The 22,074-nt window shown below is 39.4% G+C and overlaps 1 protein-coding gene across 9 annotated transcripts in view; it reads left to right on the top strand.

The window, feature by feature from the left end:
* The window catches only part of TBC1D1 (TBC1 domain family member 1), a 110,042-nt gene that overhangs the window by 64,910 nt on the left and 23,058 nt on the right, over nt 1-22,074 (top strand). For 4 of the 9 annotated variants that reach the window (XM_082759999.1, XM_082759998.1, XM_082760003.1 and 1 more), the window contains 6 exons: nt 1,134-1,220; nt 2,924-3,213; nt 4,928-5,056; nt 7,342-7,461; nt 8,663-8,802; nt 20,695-20,880. In XM_082759999.1, coding sequence (XP_082616125.1) covers nt 1,134-1,220; nt 2,924-3,213; nt 4,928-5,056; nt 7,342-7,461; nt 8,663-8,802; nt 20,695-20,880 — 952 coding nt within the window. Of the gene's footprint in view, nt 1-1,133; nt 1,221-2,923; nt 3,214-4,927; nt 5,057-7,341; nt 7,462-8,662; nt 8,803-19,312; nt 19,332-19,544; nt 19,564-20,694; nt 20,881-22,074 lie in introns of those variants that run through there. The other 5 variants (XM_082760000.1, XM_082760002.1, XM_082760001.1 and 2 more) reach the window with 5 other exon arrangements.

The following is a 22,074-nucleotide window of genomic DNA, read 5'->3' as shown; positions in this document are numbered from 1 at the left end:
TTCCTCAGAGATGCAGTTTGTAGTGACAAACTAGGCTTTCAAAGCCTATTTCAGCTGTCATACCTAACCTGTTCCCTAGAAGCAAATGATGGCAAAAGAATGGCCATGGTAAATGGCTTATTCTCACTGGTATAATTATGCATATGCTGAGGATTTGTAGTTGCATATCTCCCCTCATAACTGCCTGACCACTGTTCATAGAGTTCATCCCCACAGAATCCTGTTGTGCATGTGTTTGGGAGGTGAAACATGCTATTAGCATCGTTCTTGATTTTGCCAATTTGTCCAAAGACACATAAGCTATTGTCATATAAGCACAGTTGTGTACAGTTGTATATTGGTTGCATTTTCACCGTCATGGGTGTTTTGATGAAAGTTCTTGATTTTGTTCAGATCTGAGGCAAAGCAAAAGCACTTTGCCTCGGCTTCAAGGAAGCAATATTCACTATTGTGAATAATGCTAACATATTAAATTATAGTTAGAATAGCAGTTCAAAGAGATCATATGCCTTTGCTTCAGAACATAATGTAGTATTACTCTCTAAGGTTAGGAGGATATGAGTTACATAGTTGTGTTAACAAGTAAAAATCCATCAATAGGTTTCTTGATATTTCTGTTAGTTGCATAAAGCATTAGAGTTCAACACATTATACAAAAATATTGTCAAAAATTGCACAAAAATACTTGTCTTCTGACTGACGTTATAATACCAGAAATTATGTTTGGTGTATATTAAATTGATACAGTTTTCAGTCTTTTTTTAATAGCCCTTTCAACTTTTTGTATCTTGATAGTAAGTATCTAGTATGACAATTTCCTGGTTAGACTACTGTTAGAAGGTATTTTAATAGTGGTTATAGTGCATACGTGCAATATGTGATTATATTCATACCATGGAAAGCACATAATTGCCCATGAGAATTCCCTAATTACATAGGAATCCTTTAAAATGTCAGTGACTGCCCTGAATAAAGTCTTTGTTTCTCACAGGGACTAAGGCTATTGCTAGGCATTTTGGAAAATTAAATTTGTTGCTGTCTTTGAAAGCTACAGATTCTATCAATTCTATGCAAGCCCTTTTTGGTATGCCTCATGTTATAATTTTAATTGTTGATGTGCTTTTTCTCTACAGGGCAGTAAAGCCAGAGGTCCACTTGACAGCTCTAGTGCTGTAGATCTAGAGAGCTCCGTGTCCAGTACCTTAAGCAGCACAAATAAAGTGAGTAAAGCCTGTAGTGTCTGTATATAGTGAGAAACTCCTGTTAGTATTACCTGAAACAACTAGTCAGATGTGAGGTGTAGTCACTAACTGATCACGTAACTGTTTTGTTCTAACATCTTGCATTTTGTTTTCGTTATATTCGGGGAGTGGATAACCTAACAGATTGTGTGTGAAAACAAAGAAACCCCAGAACATCCACACAGAAGGATAAAATCAGTATCACTGGGTAGGGCTTAGGTATGCTTTCTTCCAAGAGTCCTGCTGCCACTTGATGGTCCATTGGTGCATTTCTTTATTCCTGTGCCAAACCCCTCTGAGGGTGATGGGGATGTACACACTGCAGGTAGCCTATCTGGTCAGTCACTGTCTTCCCCTTCACTTTCCCAGCTTGAAACAATTTTTCCATTTTTTTGAATTTTTAAGTTGGTTACCCAAACCACTTTTCATGTGTATAATATGTTAAATGTATTTGAATCATCTGAGAACAACTTGAACAAAGTAATTTCACAATTCATTCTGGGAACAGGTTCAGATTGAGAAATAACAGTCACATGCTAACAGATGATCATGTATAAGGTGCTGTCATCTATAGAGTTTCACCAAAGACTTCTATTCTTTTTGATAAGTTGGGACTTAGTAAAAGTTTATATTCCTGTTCTCCAAAAGTTTCAAGTTGCCTTTAGGCCTTTCCTTGTGTTTTCTTGTGTTCCTACTCCTATAGAAAATAATGGTGCAAGAGGGATTCCATTTGAAGTAGGAATGTGTTGGACAATATACAAATACATATTTTGTATCTGTTTCCTATCATGTGAATCCATAGATGTGAAATAAAATATTACCGAACATAATCTGAATCCAGCAAAACACAGCAAAACAAATTTGATAATTACCATATTGCTGACCCTGATCTAGCTAGCTTCAGCCCTGCAAGTACATACCACGAATGCAGGACTGCATACATAAGAAGTATAAAACTAAACCAAGAAGTGGAGTAATTTCCCACTTTGCATGGTTAGAAAGTTTTTAGTCTGAACAAAGTAATATAAACAAATAACCCAGAAGAAAGCCAGTCATCTTCCTTGGATGCAGCCTAGCACTCTGCAGACTTGGATGCAGTTACCAATTCTGCTCCAGTGCCTGGTCACCTACAGTGTACTCCTGAGTGCAGGTAATGGAGAGTCTTCTCTCCATGTTTACGATTCTGAAAGAATGGCTGACTTTGCAAAAATCACAAAAGGTGGGAAGTGAAGAAAAATACATGATTTGGGGCTGAAACAGGCATTTAGTCATAGGATTAAAGTCCTTTGTGTGAGTCTTAAAATGGAAAAAAGGAATCTTACGTTGTAAAATGGGGTGCTAAATAAACAGTACTCTGAAATGCTGCCTTTTTCATTGCTGTCATTGTTACCCAAACCTGACCCACCTGTTAATTTTCCCTTCCGAGTTGTGTTCAATATACTGTAAAATGCAATCACTCTCAAAATTATTTTTTCCTCTGTAGAATGGAGACTGTGATTTGATGACCCAAGTGCTTAAGAACAAAAACCACTGAATATCAGTGATTCTTTCTTTGAGATATTGTGATAAAAATGTGCAAGTCTGAAGCAGATCTCTATGGGGGTGACTAACGACATGGAACTGCAATCCCCCAAACCAATGGTAAAACCACGTATCAGTAACCTTGTATTTTGCTCTGCTAGGAACCACCGTTGTGTGAAAAGGAGAGAGACAGACTTCCTACACTTCCTACAGAGAATGCTGTCAAGACCAGTGGATCAGTGGGTGATCTCTCCAGTGACACAGATAGTTACCCAATTGAGCAGTCTGTTACATTACCTCAGCAAAGCTTTCGAAGGCGAGCAAACACACTGAGTCATTTACCGTCAGAAAGCCAGGAGTCTCTGGTACCTGTTGAAACATCGCCATCTGTTTCCCAGAGGAAACTTATGAGGTATCACTCAGTGAGCACAGAGACTCCTCACATGAGAAAGTAAGACTTACTAAAAGCAGGCTGTGCTTTCATTTGGTGAAGGCATATTTGGGGATGGTGATTGCATACCTGGTGTGTGTTCTTAGTGGATAAGAAATGTCACAGCAGGGTGTCACTCTTCGGAGGTTTGTAGGTATCCTGTTTAGAAACACTTCTGTCCTGCGTGCTCCACAGTGTTAGTTTCCATGAGCTTCAGGGGAGATGAAACATGAGACATGTAGTTCCACACTTTGTCACAAAGCTAAGTAGGATCTCTCCTAAGGCATTAGATGATATTTTTGCAAGCAATATTCAGTAATTTTTGTTGCTTCGATCTGCAAGCATTGTAAATAAATGCTCCATCTACATAGTCTATTTGTAGAGAAAAATAACATAGCATTTCTGATGCTGAAAACCTTACTGTTTGGTGAATTCATGTGTGGTTTTAAAGTAACACACAAAACTGACAGTATTGTTAGTAGAGCTAAGGCTCCTGTGCAGTGTTTCAGTGAGCCTATGTAAATTTTACTTGCAAAAGCAAGCTACTGACTGCCTTAATGCTAATATTCTTCAAGCTATCTTCCTTTGTAATCCTGCCTCAGCATTTTCAAAGTCTCTGAATGTTATGGCAGTTTTCTTTCCTCCCTCTATCTGGCTTTTTCCAATTACTATGGAAACACTTCTGTCTGTAGACTTCCATTTCACTGCCAAAACTGCTCGTTTACACAAGTTAGACAGTAGGAAATCTGTATGTGTTCCAACTTATTTTTCCCTGCAGGAGGCAGGGCAATAAAAGAACATGCCTGAAATAGGTGATGACAGGGAAAAGAAGAATTATAGCATTTAAAAGGAAACATAACCCAGGTTGCCTTTTTGTCCCTTTCTTGAACCTTTTTAATTCTTAAATACTGGAATGTGTTTGTAATGCAGTTTAGAACTTGTGCTGTTGGTCTGTTACCTTCATGAAAGTTGCCCTGACGCTTGTTGTAGCTTGTTCAGTCAGTTCCTATCTTAATATAGGAATGCAGTTAAAAATTAAGTATATTTTTAATTTGCTTGGTTATTGCTATTTGACTATGTAATTTTTACTAAGGCCTAAGTCTGTCTGCTCTTTCACACAACTCAGCCCAAAAAAAGAAATTACTCTTGTGTACCTTTCATAGGAAACATACAAAACAAGACACAGAAGAAAACAGTACTTTGAACAAGTCATGTATGTTTTGTGAGCATTTTTTGAATAGCTTACCCTGATTGTTGTTTTCAAAGTGTGAATGGGTCCAAATCTTCAAAACATCTAACACTTCACTTCTCATCCATGAAGTCTCTTGATCGTATGCCTGACTTTATCGTAGAAACCAAGGGGAAGAAATATGAGGGAGAAGAAACAGGGTTGTTATTAACATACTTTAGGAATTTGAATTTATCATTCACTGAAATGCCTCGCTAAAGATTCAGAGTGTGTGTTTCAGACTTTGTTGATTGGGTTAAAATGTTCAGCCTCTTGCAGTTAGTACATTAACTGTGAAAAATGTACGAAATGGCTGATTTGTATTTGTTACAAGTATTTGTTACTTTCAAAGATTAGAGAAGAAATTTCACTTTTATTTATTTTTTAGCTCTCCCCTTCCCATTCCCTCTCTCTTACTGTGTTTTGTTCTTTCTGCTACCTCAACTCCATTCCTCTGGTTGGAATCCCACTGTACGGTATGAACGCATCTGTCGGCGAATCTAAAAGTTCTTCTGGTCAACTTGCACGTTCTCCTACTCTAGCTCGTCTTAACCCCTCGGCCTCTTCACCCAACTTTTTTAAATATCTAAGGCATAATTCAAGTGGAGAACAAAGTGGGCATTTTGCACAAAAGAGGTGAGATAGCACCTGGACCTAGTTTGGGGTAGGGTTTGTTTTACCGTGCTGTAAATATAAAGCTCTGTAGGCAGATAATTAAAGCAATTTCATAAAGACTAAGGGCGGTAGATTTTTATGGGAGGGGGAACTCAACTGCTCCACTACTGAGTGTAGCGCTGATAGCTGTGTAACTTTTTCTTTTAATGAATAAAATTTTCAGATGCATGACATTCTTTGGAGACAGTTGCTCCAAAGCAGCTTCTTGTTACGCAGCAGACAGCAGCACTACTTCAAATTGTGCCAGTGATAAGTTGCCAAGAACCTGTAATCTAGCTCGCTCTGCCTCTCCTGAATCATTCAGTTCTGTTCAGCTTTGTTCATGGTAACAGAGAAACATATTAATATCCTTTTGTGCCTGACATTTAAAGGAAAATTTACTAAGTTAACCAAAATAGGCAAGAAGTAGCTGAACTGTGGACAACCAGTACAGAAAAGGAAAAAGGGAGCTTATGTGTTTGTCTTGGTTAAATTGTCTTTAATAGCAATATCAAATGATATTTTTCTGTTCCTTATTTCTTAAAACAGAAATGTGCATAGGGAGTATTGGGATGAACCTTTTATTTTCCTGAGAACCTGAAACGAGTGGCTTCTTAAAAATCTTAACTGTGAAACCCCTTCTAGTTAAACTTCTTTTGGCTCCAAAGGCTAATGAGGCTAAATGTCCTTCAAAGCACGGTCAGCATCACTGACCATTGGCAAGCAAATTTTATTGCTGTTTGTTGTTCCTTTTCTGTTTCCTTGTATGAAAGCTTCCTGTTTCCCAAGGTGCTGTTTTTTTTTTGCTCCTGAGAAAGTACTCAGCCCACAACCAGTCCCTTCAGTTGCATTTGCTGAGCACTTGCTAGCGTCCCTCCCCATTTAGCTTCACCTCAGAGGTATGGTATTGCTCAGGGGAGGAAACACGAGTCTGCAATGTCCTCTTTACTGTGTTTTAACAACACTTACCCAGGCCTGAACACCACACTAATGCCCCTTTATTTGAATCCTGAAGGTCGAATTCTTAAAAGTAGGTTCTTCCACCGTAGATTTGGTGATACATTCTGCAGTAGCACTTTCTACTTCCCTTTCCCTGTTGTTTATGGGTGTACTGCAGTGAAACTCTAAATGAGACAGAGAACTGAAATGGATAGGGACATCAAATAAATAAATGAATTGAAATCAGGAAGTCAAACTGCCTAGGTTGATTGTATTCCTCTAAGTGAAATTACCAAGTAACCATAATTGATTTACTGTAAGCGTAACCTGATTACAGTTACACTGTGCTACAGCAGAATCTTCCTCATGCTTAGTACCAGCTACTAAAGAACTGTGTCACTTCGTACTTCTGGTGTTCCCAGGTTATCCCCCCCATCCCTGTTCACATTTTCAGGAGACAGAACTACATGCCATCCAAACATAACATTAAGGTTTATCAGAAGCTTTTCTCAATAAAACTTAGTTTGTCAGGAGAAAATTCTCCTATTCGCGTGTTTTTGTGTGCTCTTCTGAGGAAAGGTCTTCAGTCTCATCAGCCAAATAACTTTCTATGTTTTCATTCCATACAGAAACTTTCCATTAACTGAGTTGTTCTTACTTCCTTCTATTAACTATCTCCTGAGTGTGTTGGGAGCTGGTTATTTTAAACTAAAGAGCAGAGCTACGTAGGATGTTGTCCAGAAAACTGATGAAATTTGATTAGTGCTCCTGTCTGTTGCATCCTGAAGCTTTATTTAGGATAAATCAATCCTAAATAATGTCAGAAAGCTCAGCTTTTAGCTTAAAAGTTCCAAGCTTGTCTGAATAAAACCCTATTAAAGCTTTACAAAATGCTCTTTGCCAAAGTCTTTTTTTTCATTTGCTGGTTCAATGATTATCAGTGCCAGCTTTTCCTAACCTTTTCCTCCAAACTTGGTCAATTGTCACAACTAATATTTAAGTAAATTTTCAATTGTAAAGCTGGCATCAGTTCCTACTAGGTTAAAGGAATTTACTTGAAACACGCACTGAAAATCTTGTGCTGTGTTAAAGAATAACAAATTTGCCCGAAGTATATTTATTTATATTGGAACATTTTAGTTTGCCCAAAGAAACATGTATTGCAAAGTATCACTTTGTTAGTGGTTTTAACTTTGACTTTGGTTTCTTTGGTATTCATGCCTTGAAGATTTAGCTGCTTCTTGTTTAAAATTTAGCGGTATGTGTTTTTATTCTGTGGATTTGTACTTCCTTGTTCTAAACTATACTTTTCCCAACTGCACTCTCAGCATCTCCTACCGTACTGCCTTAAGGAAAAAGCTTCATTCTTCTTCTTCTGTGCCAAATTTCTTAAAATTTCTGGCTCCTGTAGATGAAAATAACACCTCTGACTTTAGGAGCGCAACAAGGTAGGGTTCTCTCTTTAAGCCTGGAGGTAAAACTGTGTTATTATTCAAAGGTTTCTTAGTTTGAAATACTTCAAATGCTTCTTGCACTTGCAAAATCTGACTTGTGCAACAATTCACTTGCATGTATTCTGCATGTGATTGCTGTCAAAAAGGTGGAACCATTCCCAACTCCTCTCTTACAAAGTTTGCAGTGCTTATCCATGTTGATGTTGTGATGGTTGTGCAACTTCCATCTCTCCACTTCTGTGATTATTCCTGCCAAAGGACTATGTTTGCTGTTTTCAGTTAAGAGAATATATGTGGTTCATCCTAAGCAATGTCAGCGTCCTTGAGGTGGAAGGAGAGGACAGCCTGTGAAATGCTGTTCCCAGTTGCCAGAGCTGTTGAAAGTTCATTTATCACTCTCAGCTTGAACAAAGACCGATGTAATCACTTAGCCAATGGTTGGAGTAAAACAATGACTTGTTTAAAAATGTAATGGCTTAAATTCATTAGTGGGATTTTCAATAGGAAGACATTATCACTGTTCATTACTTCATTTCATATTTTGAATAAAAAGCTCTGTGTGTAGTTTGTGGATTTCATCAAAGGTGTAACATGTAAGGTTCCTGGATTCTGTTCACAACTTTGTTGCTTATTTCAGATGGTGACTTGGGAACAAAAAGGTTAAAATTTTTGTTCTGAGTCTGTGTTGTAAAGGTGTATGCTACCTATCTGGTTCACAGAAGGCTGGAATTTTAATTAAGGTTTATAAAACTCCTTGATGTTTGCTGATAAAAGGCATCAACAGAACTCTTATCTCCTAAGAGTCGCTACTAGATATTGTGGATGGCGTGGTAGTGATGGTATAGATGGTAGCAGGGCACTAAAGGTACACTATGGTGTATGTTTAAGTATCTTTAATTCGTTGTGTTTCAAGTACTGCCACAAAGAAAGCTGAAAATTAAATAAAACTTCAGAAAGCAGATTGCACAGAGCTGCCAGCTCCTTCTGGTGAACCTGAGTGATGTTTGCAGCCTTATAAAAGCATGCTGCCACTGAGCAAATTTCACCCACCTGCCACTTATGGCTTGACACAGCATGTGCACTGCACACTGTATGCCTTAGCTGATGGTTTTTGTTATATTCCCTGAACTGTATCGCTGTTCCTGGCAAATTCGGGTAACCTCCTGACAAGCCATTCTGTGTTCTGCGATTTTAGTGACTACGAATCCCAACACAGCCAGCAGGCTGTTGGTGCTGACAGCCCCGTAAGGACTCGCCGGCATTCATGGAGACAACAGATATTCCTGCGAGTGGCGACCCCTCAGAAAGCGTGTGATTCTCCCGGTCGCTATGATGGTAAGTCTTGGCTTATGTGCTTCCATGAAGGTTGTTAGCAGCTATAATCTGTGAAGTGTGGACTGTTTTGTTTTCTGAGTGGGAATATTTGCCCAGTGCTCTGTTTGTACTGTCTGTGTGATTTCCCATTCACATTTCAGTCACGCAAAGCTCATCAGCTTTTGGACTTTTTATTTTTCAGCTGTATATGTAACATAGTTCTGATAGTATAAAATTAACTAACCAGAGAAGAAATGATTTTCTAGATACACTGTTCTAATGAGTTCTGGGGGAAAAAATGCATCACCAATGTTGCTCTGAAGAAAACACGATGCTTCTATTTCATCTTTCCATGTTAGACTATGGAACTAAGGACCAGAAAAATCCAACCCTAGCAGAAGGAATTAAATTTCTTTCATGACTTGAGTTGAGTTCTGTAGTGTGTACTTCATACCATACTGAATTTGATCTCATGTATGCAGCTTCAGTCTGTAATCCTTTACCACTTTAACCGTGATTATCCACTGTTACCTTATTTCTTTCTTAAATTTCTGTAGAGCTAAAGAACCACAGACCAGGGGGAAAAAAAAAAACAAAACACCGCAAATGAGTGTGCAAGTGCATCATTTCATGTATCTCACCTTATGTGAGTTAGACAATACACCACACACTGGGACCAAAAATGCCTCAGAGAACCTTGTGTCTCCAGATAATGGTCTCTGGTTCACTGAGGTTTGAATTTCACAGCTTGAGCTCTGAAAATTCTACCCTCTGACTGCAAGGTCATAGTATAAGAGTCACAAGGAACCATAGAGAACAATACACTGTAGTAAATATAGTAAACAGTAATAATCTTAATGTTTGAAATGACCGGGAAAGCTGTCAGGTTAACAGTCATTGAAACATTTTTATTGCATCTTAAAAAGAGACCTTGGCTAACTGGACACTGCACATACCAAAACATTTGTCATTAATGAGTTGCTTGGAATGTAATTGGACTTAATATGGGGTAAGCTGCATATGGGCATAGATGCCTCTCGAATGCTTCTTCAAAGCTCAGTGACCTCAGGAGCATGTCTGTGTATACAGAACATGTGAAGGGGTCTCATATGCTTCAAGGTAATGAAGGGGATGTTCAACCTCAGCAAAGCTACTTTTTTTGTGAGTTTGATGCATCTTTTTGTGACTGAAAGTAGTCTTACTAGTTTTTCAAAGCCACAAAACCTTCCATATTAAATAGGAAAAACAAACAAACAAATGAAATTGCCTGTTCAGACCTTTCCTATGAGACATAATAGCCGCAAGATACAATCTTAACAATCTACAGCTGGATAAGCAGAACAGTTGGAGAAAAAAGTGTGGCCAAAAAGGAAAATAGGAAATGCTATTAATAGGAGGAACAATTTAAAATAACTGGCCTTTTTCTTCACTCTTCTTGTCTTTTTCTGGTTTTGTTCCAATGTACATACTCAGTTTGTGAACAAAGGGAGAAAACTTTTTTTTCTTTTAACAGGTATTTGATTTTTTGTGCATCTCCTGAAGCATTTTTGGCAGTAAAGGATACTTAGTCACAATCAAGTCTGTAGCCTTAAAGAGAACTCTGTATGGGCAATCTTATATTGGAACTCCCTACCACAGTTAATTTAGTAATCTCTGTAGTTCCAGAGAAACTGTAGCTAGTTATTGTTCATCACCTTGTTCCCTCTTCTTTCATCTTCGCTCAAGGAGAAGCTACACATGAAGCAGAGTCGATCAGTGTGACAAGAGTTACCTGTAGTTGATTTTATTTTTAAGGCTTCCTTGCTCATTTTAGACTGTTCTCCTTTGGAAACAGTCTTTGTACAAACAGCTGATGTATGACCAAAAGATCAGTTTCAACCAAAATGGATGGAGGAGGAGGAAAATTTTAAAGATACCATTTTTTGTTGCATTCCAAAAGTAGTCAGGCAGAGGAAAGCGAGACAACATTCACATGTTTCCTGTTATAAGCAGTGATTCCATTAACCAATTTTTCTGGCCAAATGTAGTATCCCACACACCACTTCAGGGTACTGAACAGGAGAGCAGTAAGGAAAGAAGGGCTGGGATTTATTTATTTTTTAAAGTAAGTCAGCCAACCAAGAGTCTTAGATTTCTGAGTCAGAGGTGATAATTTTTTACAGGCTTAGCACAGGCTGCTTTACTAAACTCTGTGTTAAGTACTAAATCTACCAGCATGCCTGAACTGCATGCTGTGTTGACTAAGCGTGGGCAGGCACTGCCAACCGAATGAAACTGCTCTGTTGCTGTAAAGTCTTTGGATTTTAATCATTAAGTACACGTGTAAAATGTGACAAGGAATAGAGACAACTTTAAGCTTTATACACATGTGAGTCCATTTGCATAGACAAGTGGGGAGCTGAACCTCAAGTTGCATCCTGTCCATTGCCACTCTGTGTGGAAGGAAGGTGTGTAAAAATAACTTAAGAAGAATAAAGCTCAAATAATACTGATATAAAACTGATAAATAGCTTATGTAGAATTTTTGAGCTTAATCTTATGAGGTACTGAGTTTAAGAGATGTCTAATGTCCTGAGTTACCATATGAAGCTGACTGCACCAAGTCCCACTGTCTTGCACTTCTGGAGCCTTTACTTCTTTAGGAGGTGCTCATTAGTAGTTTGAGTGCTCTTTGAGCTAAATTTTTGTTTCCTGTAGCTCAGCTGGAGAGGAATGTTTGCTAGCTGTGCCTTGATAGCTGCATTGTGTATGGCAAGGCAGAGAGCACCTTGTTTTCCAGGCTCCTTTATTTAAATGTACCACTTGCCTTGAAGGAAACCTTTCAGTTCTTAATAGTTTGGGAGTAGAATGAAAAACAGTCCTAAATCAGTAGAGCCACAACCAACCATATATGCTAGAAATGTTAAAATGCCTTTTTTGCTTGGCAGTCGTGATTCCTGCCTTCTCTGATGACTGGACTCAATCCAGCCCCATTTGGACAAGGTGAGCACTCTGAGACAACAGAAAGCCTTGGGTACAGGAAACCATTACTTCTGGCTGTTGAAGGAGCAACACCCATGTGCGTGCCCTTCCTCTAGCCACCTCCTGCTAGTGGGTGCTGCTATTTTCACACACTTCTTTGTGTAAGCAAAGTGCAAGGAACAAATGCAGTCTTGGGGCTAAGCTCACAGCTGGGTCCTGTCCCCCTGCCACCTTCCCAAGGCAGCACTGAAGCTGAAGGGACTGTAATGTTTGATGATGAAGCACACAGGAGATGCATCACGCAGTTTGCCTGGCAGGACAGCCTGTCACAGCCTCCTGCCAGCAGCTCAGCCTCTGGTGAGCCTGAAGAGGCCGCTGGCTTCCAGGTTTTAGGGATCTTGAAAGGATTTTCTGCATAGGCAAAATGACCTGTAGAGACTGTTACTGCTTTCCAGCTGGTAGCTGAAAGTTTTCAGGATTGAATTGTGTTAGTTCTGACATAGCAAGCTACAGTGCAACCTCTCTTCTCCAGCTGTTTGCCCCTTGCTGTGTCCCAGAACTCCTCTTATACTCCTTTTGTCAGTGTCAGAAGGGTTTGTAGATCTAAATGATACGGTTTGCTTTCCTTTTTTCTGTTTGTTAGAATTGACACGTGGCAAAATCATTCAACCAGCCACTTGTACTTGGAAAAGGGTCTAAAATGCAGTTTCAGAACAGTAACGTTTTTTGTGAATATAGTTTTTCTTCATTGTGCCCACAAAAAGTGTGATTTAGGGAAAGCTCCTGAGCATAGAGCCCAGATCAGGCTGGAGAGGTGAGGAGCAAGGAGTGGCTGTGCTGCTGTGGGTGCTGTGGAGCACTGGGGGGCAGTGTTTCTCTCCTCCAGCTGGATACAAGCTCAGTACCTTTTGCTCTGATATTTCTCTTTATTTTTTCATTTGTGTGGGTAGAATGAGTGTTGTATCTTACGAAGTGAGGAGATGGAAGAGGAGGAGCACAGGTCATTAACAAAATCAATTATGCTATAATCTGATGCAGTGCTATATTTCTCTTGAAAGGAGGTGTTCATTAACTTTTTTCTATACTTTTTTTTGGCCTGTTTTCTGTAAATGATTGCATAAAATTCACTCTGGCTCTCACATTCATTATTCTAAACATTTTAAATTACAAAAGTGTTTCTTCAGTTCTTTGATTTTTAGCTCCTTGCCCTGCTTGCACCCAGGTCTTCATGCTTACGTGGAGACTCTTTAACAGAAATAGCATTCTGCGGCTGTGCCACCAGGGTTGAAAAAGACCTTCAAGACCAAGTCCAACCACCAACCTGACCTACTGTGTCCCATCAGCAAACCACGTCCCTTAGTCCCTTCCCCCTTTGGGAAGGGTTCGTTCCCCATCTCTTTTCCCCACTAGGGAAGGGATTGCACGAGGGGGGCAGTCCCTTCCCCAGTCCTACTGGCCATGTTATTTCTGATGCAGGCCAGGATGCCACTGGCCTTGCTGACCCCTAGGCTCACTGCTGGCTCTTGTTTGGCTGCCTGCTGACCAGCACCCCCCAGGCCTTTTCTGCCTGGCAGCTTCCCAGCCACCCTTCCCCAGGCCCGTACCGCCACATGGGGTTGCCGTGATCCGGTTGTAGGACCTGGAACTTGGCCCTGTTGAACATCACACAAATGGATGTGGCCCATGGGCACAGCCTGTCCGGGTCCCTCACAGAGCCCTCCTACCCTCAGGCAGATCGACGCTGCCACCCTGCTTGGTCTCGCCTGTGAGCTCAGTGAGGGTGTACTTGATCCCCACATCCAGAACATCGATAAAAATACTAAATAAAACGGACCCCAGTACTGAGCCCTGGGGAGCGCCACTGGGAAGCAGGCACCAGCTGGGTTGAACTCCACTCACTAGGGCTCTTTGAGCCTGGCCATGCAGCCAGTTCTACACCCAGCAATCATACGCCCATCCAAGCCACGAGCAGCCAGCTTCTCCAAGAGAATAACAAGGGAAAACGTGTCAAAAGCTTCACTAAAATCCAGGTAAACCACATCCACAACCTTTCCCTCATCTACTTATCAGGTCATCTTTCCATATGTGGTGGTTTTACACCATAGAAGGACAGCAGATCAGACTTTGTTACGGGCTCTCCTTATGGGTAAAATGATGAAGGGAAGAGCCTGGCCACTATTTTAAATCAGCCAAAGTATGGGCTTCACTCAAAGGTGAATAGTTTTCCGTGGGATCACTTTTCTAAGCTCATTGACAGTATTACATAAGGATTAGGGCAGGCACAGGGAGGATGGCAGGGGCACGTGTCTAGAAGCAGAGGGTGGGTGCTCTTGCCCTTCTCAGGGGCAGTACGCGCTTCAGCCAGTGCAGAGTGATCATGAAACTTCAGCTTGCACTGTAGCACAGCACTATATTTACATACTTGAACTCAGTATCTACAAATCTCTGTGCAGTGGACTTTTTTCACTATGGTTTTTGCATAATGACTATTCAGAATTGGTCATAGTGGGAAAACTGTTTTGCAGACTGTCAGAAGCTCCCAGCAGAGTAAAGCCGAATGCTAGATTTAAAGGGTGTGTGAATTGTTCTCTGAAATATACGGTGGGAAAGTAATGGCTCATGTAGTCAGCATTCTTCCTGTGGGAGGTAGCTGGCAAGATTTTTATAACAGCTCTGTCAGTTTTAGGTTGGGGAATGGGTGATCTGTTTTAAGCTGGGCATTAGGGTGGAGTTGCATGTTGAAAGAGAGTAATTTGGAGGAATGAAATGTTGTGTATTGTTTAGCAGTACACAGGAAAAAAAGAAAAAGGAACTTTAGCCAGAACAACTATGTAGTAGTTGAAAACTAGACTTGCAGAAGGATCTTTCAGAAAGTATAAGCATCTCCATACAGGAAAAAGAAACAACCCACACCTTAATTCATTAATTACAAGGATTTGGGTTTCAGTCTCTGGTAGACAGAAGTAGCAGGCTGTTAAATCAGAAGTGCTGAAGAGAGCTTCCTATAAAAATTTGGATGTGAAGAACTGTTATTAAAACAAGTTGTATTTAGCACCTACCCATTTGTTTATTTGCTTGTGGTGAGGTGTTCCATTATTTACGTAAAAGTATTTTAACTATCATTTTGTAGTAATATTGCACATACTGTAAAGTCTCATTATAGCATTCTATACTGAGAATGTACTTAGAATTTTTACGTAGTGTAAATCATTTGCAGTGTGTTCTCCAGAGCTGTTGAAGTGTTTTTTTTAGCAAAGAAATGATTGTTAACTAGCAACAAGTTTTGTAAATGCTGTAATAAATCCCATTTATTAGAATTGATCACTCAGTTGTGGCCCTTTCAGAATGTGCATATGCTGATAATCTTGATTTGCAGAATAGGAGCTGGGCTATCAGCAGTACCACAAATCATGTGCAATGCCTTTCATGACCACTGGAATATCAAGGCATTCCTTTCTCAGCATTTAATAATATTAATAAATGGGGTGAGTTCTGAAGGTGGTGATTACTTTTGAAGAAGCTCTTAGCTTTAACTGAAAAATCAAACTCTTCAAAACCATCTTTCAGAGCTGTTTTTAACCAATTGTACTGAAATACACAGATTTTCAGCAATTCTATGTTCAGTAGTTCCCTGAAGTTGTATGTGAGGCTAGAAGAACTTGCTGCTGCTTGTGATTCCAAATCTAAATTTTCCAGTAATGCAAAGCATCTGGTCATGCTACTTGAGCGATTATGAAGATCCTCTTGTTTGTTTGGTGAGCTGAAATCTGTGATGCTTAAAATGCAACAAACTAAAATAGTCTGGTGCAAAAAATGAAATGCTCAGCTGGGATTCTTCCATGCACGTTCTTAGTGAGGTATCTTACCTGATTTATTAACCCTGGAGAAAGGATGTGGCTGGTAAACAGCACATTCAGATAGTGACGTGTAAATAACTCCATAGTGAAAATGGCAGTAGCACTTCATATTTGAACCTCCTTTCTCTTAGCTTCATGTAAAACCAAAAACAAACGCTAAAATAAAACCATTTTCTACATGAAGGGTTGCAGCTTCTATTCAAAGATGAATCTTGTAGTCTTGTTTTTGATATTTGAAGTTGGTTAGGCTAAGCACTTGTGAAAGAATGTTTTGAAAATTTGGGCTTTTAGGTGGGTTTGTCACTTCTATTGTTTTTGACTGTGTGGTTTCTCTTAGTGGGTTTCATTTTTTTCTTCTTGTTTTTGCAAAGCCTCGTTTAGTACTGAGACTGGTTGAATAAGAAACTATTGATCAATTAAAGTTAGTCAATTACAAATTAACTTTCATAAAAATAAGGCTTAAGGCAGCATTTTGATAATTCGCTGTTGGAATACTTTAATGTCCTCCTATAGAAGAGGACGTGAATTTGTGTTCATTGCAGCTCCTTCTGGAGCTGATGGAATTTCCTGTTTATATCTCTACCCAAGTAATGAAATATTGGCCCTTTGAATGACTGCTGCAGTCATCCACTAGCTTTTCATTTACAAACTTTCCTTACGTGGTCCAGCAACAAACATACTGTGACATTTTCCTATAACCGTGCCTACTTTGTTTTGTGTATAATGTATGCACATGACAGTTTTGTGCAATACACGTGTTGATCCTTTTGGAGCGTAGGGCATCTTAGGACTAAAGCACTGCAACACAAAGCCAAAGAGTCGGGTACAAATAAGTGGATTTGCTGCACAAATGCCATCTCAGTTCATTCTTTCTTGGGTGAGAGGTGGGAGCGTCAGAGCAGTACTTGTGAGGTAAGTGTGGATGCACTAGTTCATTTGTACAACATTTCCAGGAGCAGTTTCACCTGTAGCTCTTTACCTTGCAGCAAGTTCTTACCAGCACAGAACTGTTTGTGGCCTTCCCAGTGAAGTACACACTTTCTCAAGGAATACTCAGTTTGGACCTACAGACTTAAAGAGGTGCATGGTGCAGAAAAGTAATATGGACTTCCTATGGGAAATAATCTGTATGGTGATAAGATACAATAATAGTTATCAAATCAACTTGCCCAGTCCTGAACCTGAATTGCTGAAGTATGCTAGGCCTGTAGAAACAGCATGTATGGAGGTAGGATTTTATATGGAGCTACAGTGAGGGGTGCAATATATTTGAAAGAAGTACAGGTCAAACGTGGACTAGGGGTCAGCAAGAGCCAACGAGGTTAGCAGTTGAACAGGGAAGCAGTCTTTCTGTGTGTGCTGACACACTTAGTGTCCTGAAGTGCACCTACTAATCTATTGCAAGTTTTGAAAGCTGCAATGGCAATGACTTGGGTTTTCACACATGGCAGTATGATTCGGTGGAATGTGCGCTCTTTGTTATGTTCAGTTCAGTTGCTCTACTGCTCATCTTTGCTTTCTCTGCTGTCCTCTGGATCTTTTGTGCATAACAATGAAATGTTCAGTTTCTTGTTACAGTATTTCTTCTCTGGTCTCTTCTATATATGAAAGCTGGATGGCATATCTGCCGATGGCTCTGTTATATGTTTGTGGACGTGGATTAGTGTTGACTTACCAAACGTGCGTTATTTTATACTTTACTTTGAGGGCTTACCTGCCCATTCCACCTCCCTGCCTTTGCCAGCCAAACAGCTGACGCAACTCTGCAAACTGAACAAGCCACCTGAGCAGTTAAACTGGTTCATTTTGGTTTCTATACATCCTGGCACATGCCAGGATGGTGATGGGAGGGAAGGCAGGTTGTGAATGTGTTGGTCTTTATCAGAGTGGACTTTGGACTTTCTGTTAAATGTCCACAAGTGATAAGAAGAAAGGAAGAAAAGATAGAAAAGGAGCTGCCATTTGGAAGGCAAAACCAAGCCTAAGACTCTTCCACAGAGGAATTAGAGGTAGGGTTGATAATGATAATTGTTCAGCCTATAGAATTTTATAATTTCTTTCTGTTGTCTTATTTTTTGTTTTATAGCCTTAACTTCTGTGAGCTAAATTTCTCTTAGTGTCTTCACTAAAGGTTACTTGGTAACAAGACAAGAATTTTCCATCTTAAATGGAAGCAGGACCATGCTCGCGAATGGTTAATGCTCTGCAGTGGTTACAAGCCTTGCTACAGTAAGGTTGATCACTGGAGGACTAGAAATTTTCCAATAAATTAGAAGGTGATCTTTCATTAAGTTGGTCCTTGGAGAACAATTCACAAAATTTGCACTGGGAAAGTAGAGGGTATTATGTTAACAGGAGAATGTTAGGGTCATTCTTGCTTTAGGAAAACAATGTGTGGATGTATGTAATTCATTTCCTTGCATGTGTTTTCACAGCCTGTTTTTTGTTTTGTTTTGTTTTGTTTTCCATAAGTGGGTATCCATAAGCTGTCTCTGTAGGTAGTTTGATAATTTCTAACGCATTACATGTACATGTATATGCACATACAAGTCCAGATTACATGTCTGACACTGAGATCCATAAACCACTGAGAGGATGAGTAGGGTGGGAAGAGATTTGTTCCCCCCAAGATGTATGTGCATCTTACTGGATGCTCTGAGAATGTACCAAGTGAAAGGTTACAGACAGTGTAGTGGATAAGGATGTTCCTATCTATATCACTCTTACTTTTTACACTAATGTTTGTTGACCATTTTGGGGAATTCCTTTTTTCTTAAGGCAATGTTACTATTTGCATGCAGTGCTGTCTTAAAGAAAATGAAAGGCTTTCTTTAAAGATGGAAAGTGTGTTGTTTTCCTCCAAGTTCCCTATCTATTAATGGAAATGAAGCCAGTTCAGCTAGTATTAAGAGCCTTTTTCTTATAATATTATTTAATATAAATTGAAAAGTGATGAAACCTACTATATGCAGTCATTGCAGTCATTCTACATAAAATTTACAGAACATCAGCGTACACACTATACCATCACAAAAGCAACAAATCCAAATAATTTTCCTTTGATTCTCAATGCAATTTGAGAATTATCAGGTGACTTCTCTACCTGATGACATTTACCTAAAGCTCTTTTACAGTTGCAAGTCTTTGCCTAGGGACATCTTTTCATTTACCTGTAAAGAAAAAGTGAAATGAATGTTTCCCAGTTTATTTTGAAGGATCTGATGTAATTTCTTTATTGTGTTGATAATACTCAGCTGTGTTTCTGAATGCATACGTGTCAGTGCTTCCTACTTCTTTGTGACACGTGGTGGTTGCCTTTAAAGAGTCAAATATTTGTCCTTTGCTTAGTTCACCATCCCATGAAGCTCATTGTTCTATGAAATGCTGTAGATGCCCAAAGTCTGGGTATCCGCACTTCCATAAACTCAGCCTTTGGATATATATTTTTAAATTGTGCCTGGTAGCCAAAGAGGTTGCATTTATTTTTATATGTATTTAGTACTTGAGTTTAGTACTTGTGTGGTAACACACAAATAAATGTTGTATAAGGAAGCAGGTGGTATTTGGACCCACCCTATTCCTCTCTAACTCTTCAAGAGGAAAAAACAGACAGAGGCAAAGCGTAGAAAAGCAGAAGCCAACAGCTGTGAACATTTCCATTCATATTTAGCCGTCAGCTTAGTTGTGTGAGTGCCTTCAAACAAACAAGAAAAGAATAGCTGCATATGAACCGTGTGAGTCAACATATGGTAGCTTTCTGAGCAGAATTTAAAGGGATAAAAGCCCTTCTGTTTTGTTAGTTTGTAGAGATGTGATAATTTGTGTGTGTGTGTTTGGTTTGAAATACTTATCGCTGTGCTAGCCAGTGATAAAGAAATGGACCACTGAGCTACCATGCAGAATGATTGTTTCAGGAATGCTTCTTCTCCAGGAGCATGCATGGATGGACATGTCTTTGAGACAAGTGAGTGGGGAATAGTTCTAGTTACACTGATCTTAAAGCATTTTCTTGTGTGTGTAATTGGTCAGCTTCTCCTCAGGGAAATGTTCCTCTGCCATTCCCTTTGGCTAAGGGAGAAATGCTGTTGTGATGACTTTCCATTTGGAGTTCAGTAGAAAGAGAGGGGTGGTTTTGTTTGATCATTCATTTTAAAGGTGGTAAATTAAGTATTTTTTCTTCTAAATATATCAAAGACTACTGAGCCCTCAGAAAAGCTATATAAAACAATGGTAGAATTAAGTGATACTACATCAGGCATTAAGAAAGCAAAGTATAAGTACTTGGGCTTTTTACATTGAGGACTTGATTAAAAACAATGTTGTTTACCCTTTCCCTAAGAAGAAAAAACTTCTCAATTTGTATGAGATATATTTAAGGATCTCTTTCTTTTGTAGTGATATCAGTCTTTTTAGAATTACCTTGCGTTCCTACCAAAAAGATGCATTTTGTGGTAGACCAATTGAAGCCAAAAGAAAAAGTGCAGAAGGTTGTGATGTGGTTAAAAATTAGAAGTGAGAACAAAGGTGTCTTAAGTGTTTATCTCCCTTTCTGAATGTTTACTTTAAGAAAAGGTAATTTAGCCTGTTGTATGGCCTTAGTTGGTGTTGTGTGTGTGTTGCTAAGGGTGTGTGCTTTCTTTTTCAAGCAGAGTTTAGAGATTATTTTTTTAAATTAAGAGGGTGCTATTTTTGATTTTATATCCTATTTGAATCAGCTGTTTTCAACTGTAGTTTGTATATCTGCAGGTTTTCAGACCTCTTCCCTTTTATTTCTGTCTTGTAAAGCTGTAATTAGTAAGTGATGGTGTTGGCATATGACACAAAGTTTAAAAAAAAGGAATGTCCGGGCTTTGGCCCATAATGATTCTTATTCAGAAGAAACAAAAAAAAAAAAAGTAAATCTGCTTGAAATTGTCACCTGGGAAATCTTGCTTGGTATTGCTGCCTCCTGTGTGCGTGTGTGTTTCTGAGTATGTATATATATGTATAAGTATGTATACAGATATATAGTTATATATGTAATCTTTGAAAATTGTCCCTTCTTTCACCTATTCATGAAGTCTAAGTAGTTCACAACAGCTTCTCTCTTTCAAAGATTACTCTGAACTGGGAGAACTTCCACCCAGATCGCCACTGGAACCAGTGTGTGAAGATGGCCCCTTTGGTCCTGTGAATGAAGAAAGGAAACGGACACCCCGTGAGCTTCGTGAGTTGTGGAAGAAAGCCATCATTCAGCAGATACTGCTTCTCAGAATGGAGAAAGAAAACCAGAAATTACAAGGTTGGTGAAGCTCTTTGTTACACACTGTTGTGGTACAAGTTCAGATCTTGATTTGCTCTGTGGCCTTGGTAGTGGATTGGACCAAACCTTAATGAAATGTATTAGGGACATACAGGTAAATCAGTTTGGTAGCATCTCCCTCAGCTCTCATTATGGTAGATAATGATTTACAGTTTATTTATTTGAAGTACTTAACCTTATAATTCATTTACTTCCTCTTAATTAATAATCTTTTAGTTTACAGTGGCTGAAGTGTTTTAGTCTGGTGTTTACAGTGGCTGAAGTGTTTTAGTCTGGTGTCTAGAAGTGATAATAAGGAATGTAGCACAGTCACTATCATGAACTTGTTTTCTACGTTTGCATTCATAGGCCTCTGTGTAAGCATTGATCACTGCAGTGTTCTGCTTAGCCAGTTTGGGAGTTGAATTGAAGCTCTTAAGGCACTGGCTGAGGACTTCAGCCCATGGGTGCCCTTTGTAGTACATGCACTGTGCAAGCAAGCTTTGTATGAGGTAGCAATGACTGAGACCTGTCAGAAGCATGATGAGAAGGAAGATAAGAAACTTGAAGTTGCAGTGGTTCTTAACATAATTTTTCTGTGGCCAAATGCTTCCTACAAGTCTGTCATGGTGGCTGTTTTGACTTGTAAAGTCAAAATGCAGGTCATTAAGACCTTCGATTTTATTGTGGCAGCTGCAAGTGACTGTCCATGAGAGGTGATCTTTTGAGGATATGACTTAGGAGGACAGAAATGTTTATCTGGCTGGTTTTAGATATTCAGGAAGGGAGTAGCCGCCTGGGTGTGGGGTACCTGGCATAAAAATGGCCATTCTTATTTGCCTTTGTGTAAACTTGGGGAAGGATTGCCTTCCATGAAGAACAGCTGTGTCGAGTAAGGACCCAGCAGTGTGAAAAGTTCAGTATACCAAATGTGAAATCATTTTTTAAACTTGGGCTGAGACTTCTGGGTGTAGGAGAAAACACCTCTCTTGGACATTGCATATGGTCCCCCACAGCACTTACCCTGCCTGCAGGCTATTTGCTGCTGGTAGTGTAGCTCTATTTAGGTCCCGATATCTGAAGAATTACAATAATGCATCCTCACAACAATGAGGTATGGTGAATGTATCACAGCAACGTTATTAAAAAGCATGATTGCTTTTTGATATAGTCTTTCATAAACATGGTTCCAAA

This window comes from Aythya marila (assembly GCF_965140915.1).
Source record: "Aythya marila genome assembly, chromosome: 4".
Lineage (NCBI taxonomy): Eukaryota > Metazoa > Chordata > Aves > Anseriformes > Anatidae > Aythya > Aythya marila.
Note: the sequence above shows the minus strand (reverse complement) of the source record. Positions and strands in the feature narration are given on the sequence as shown.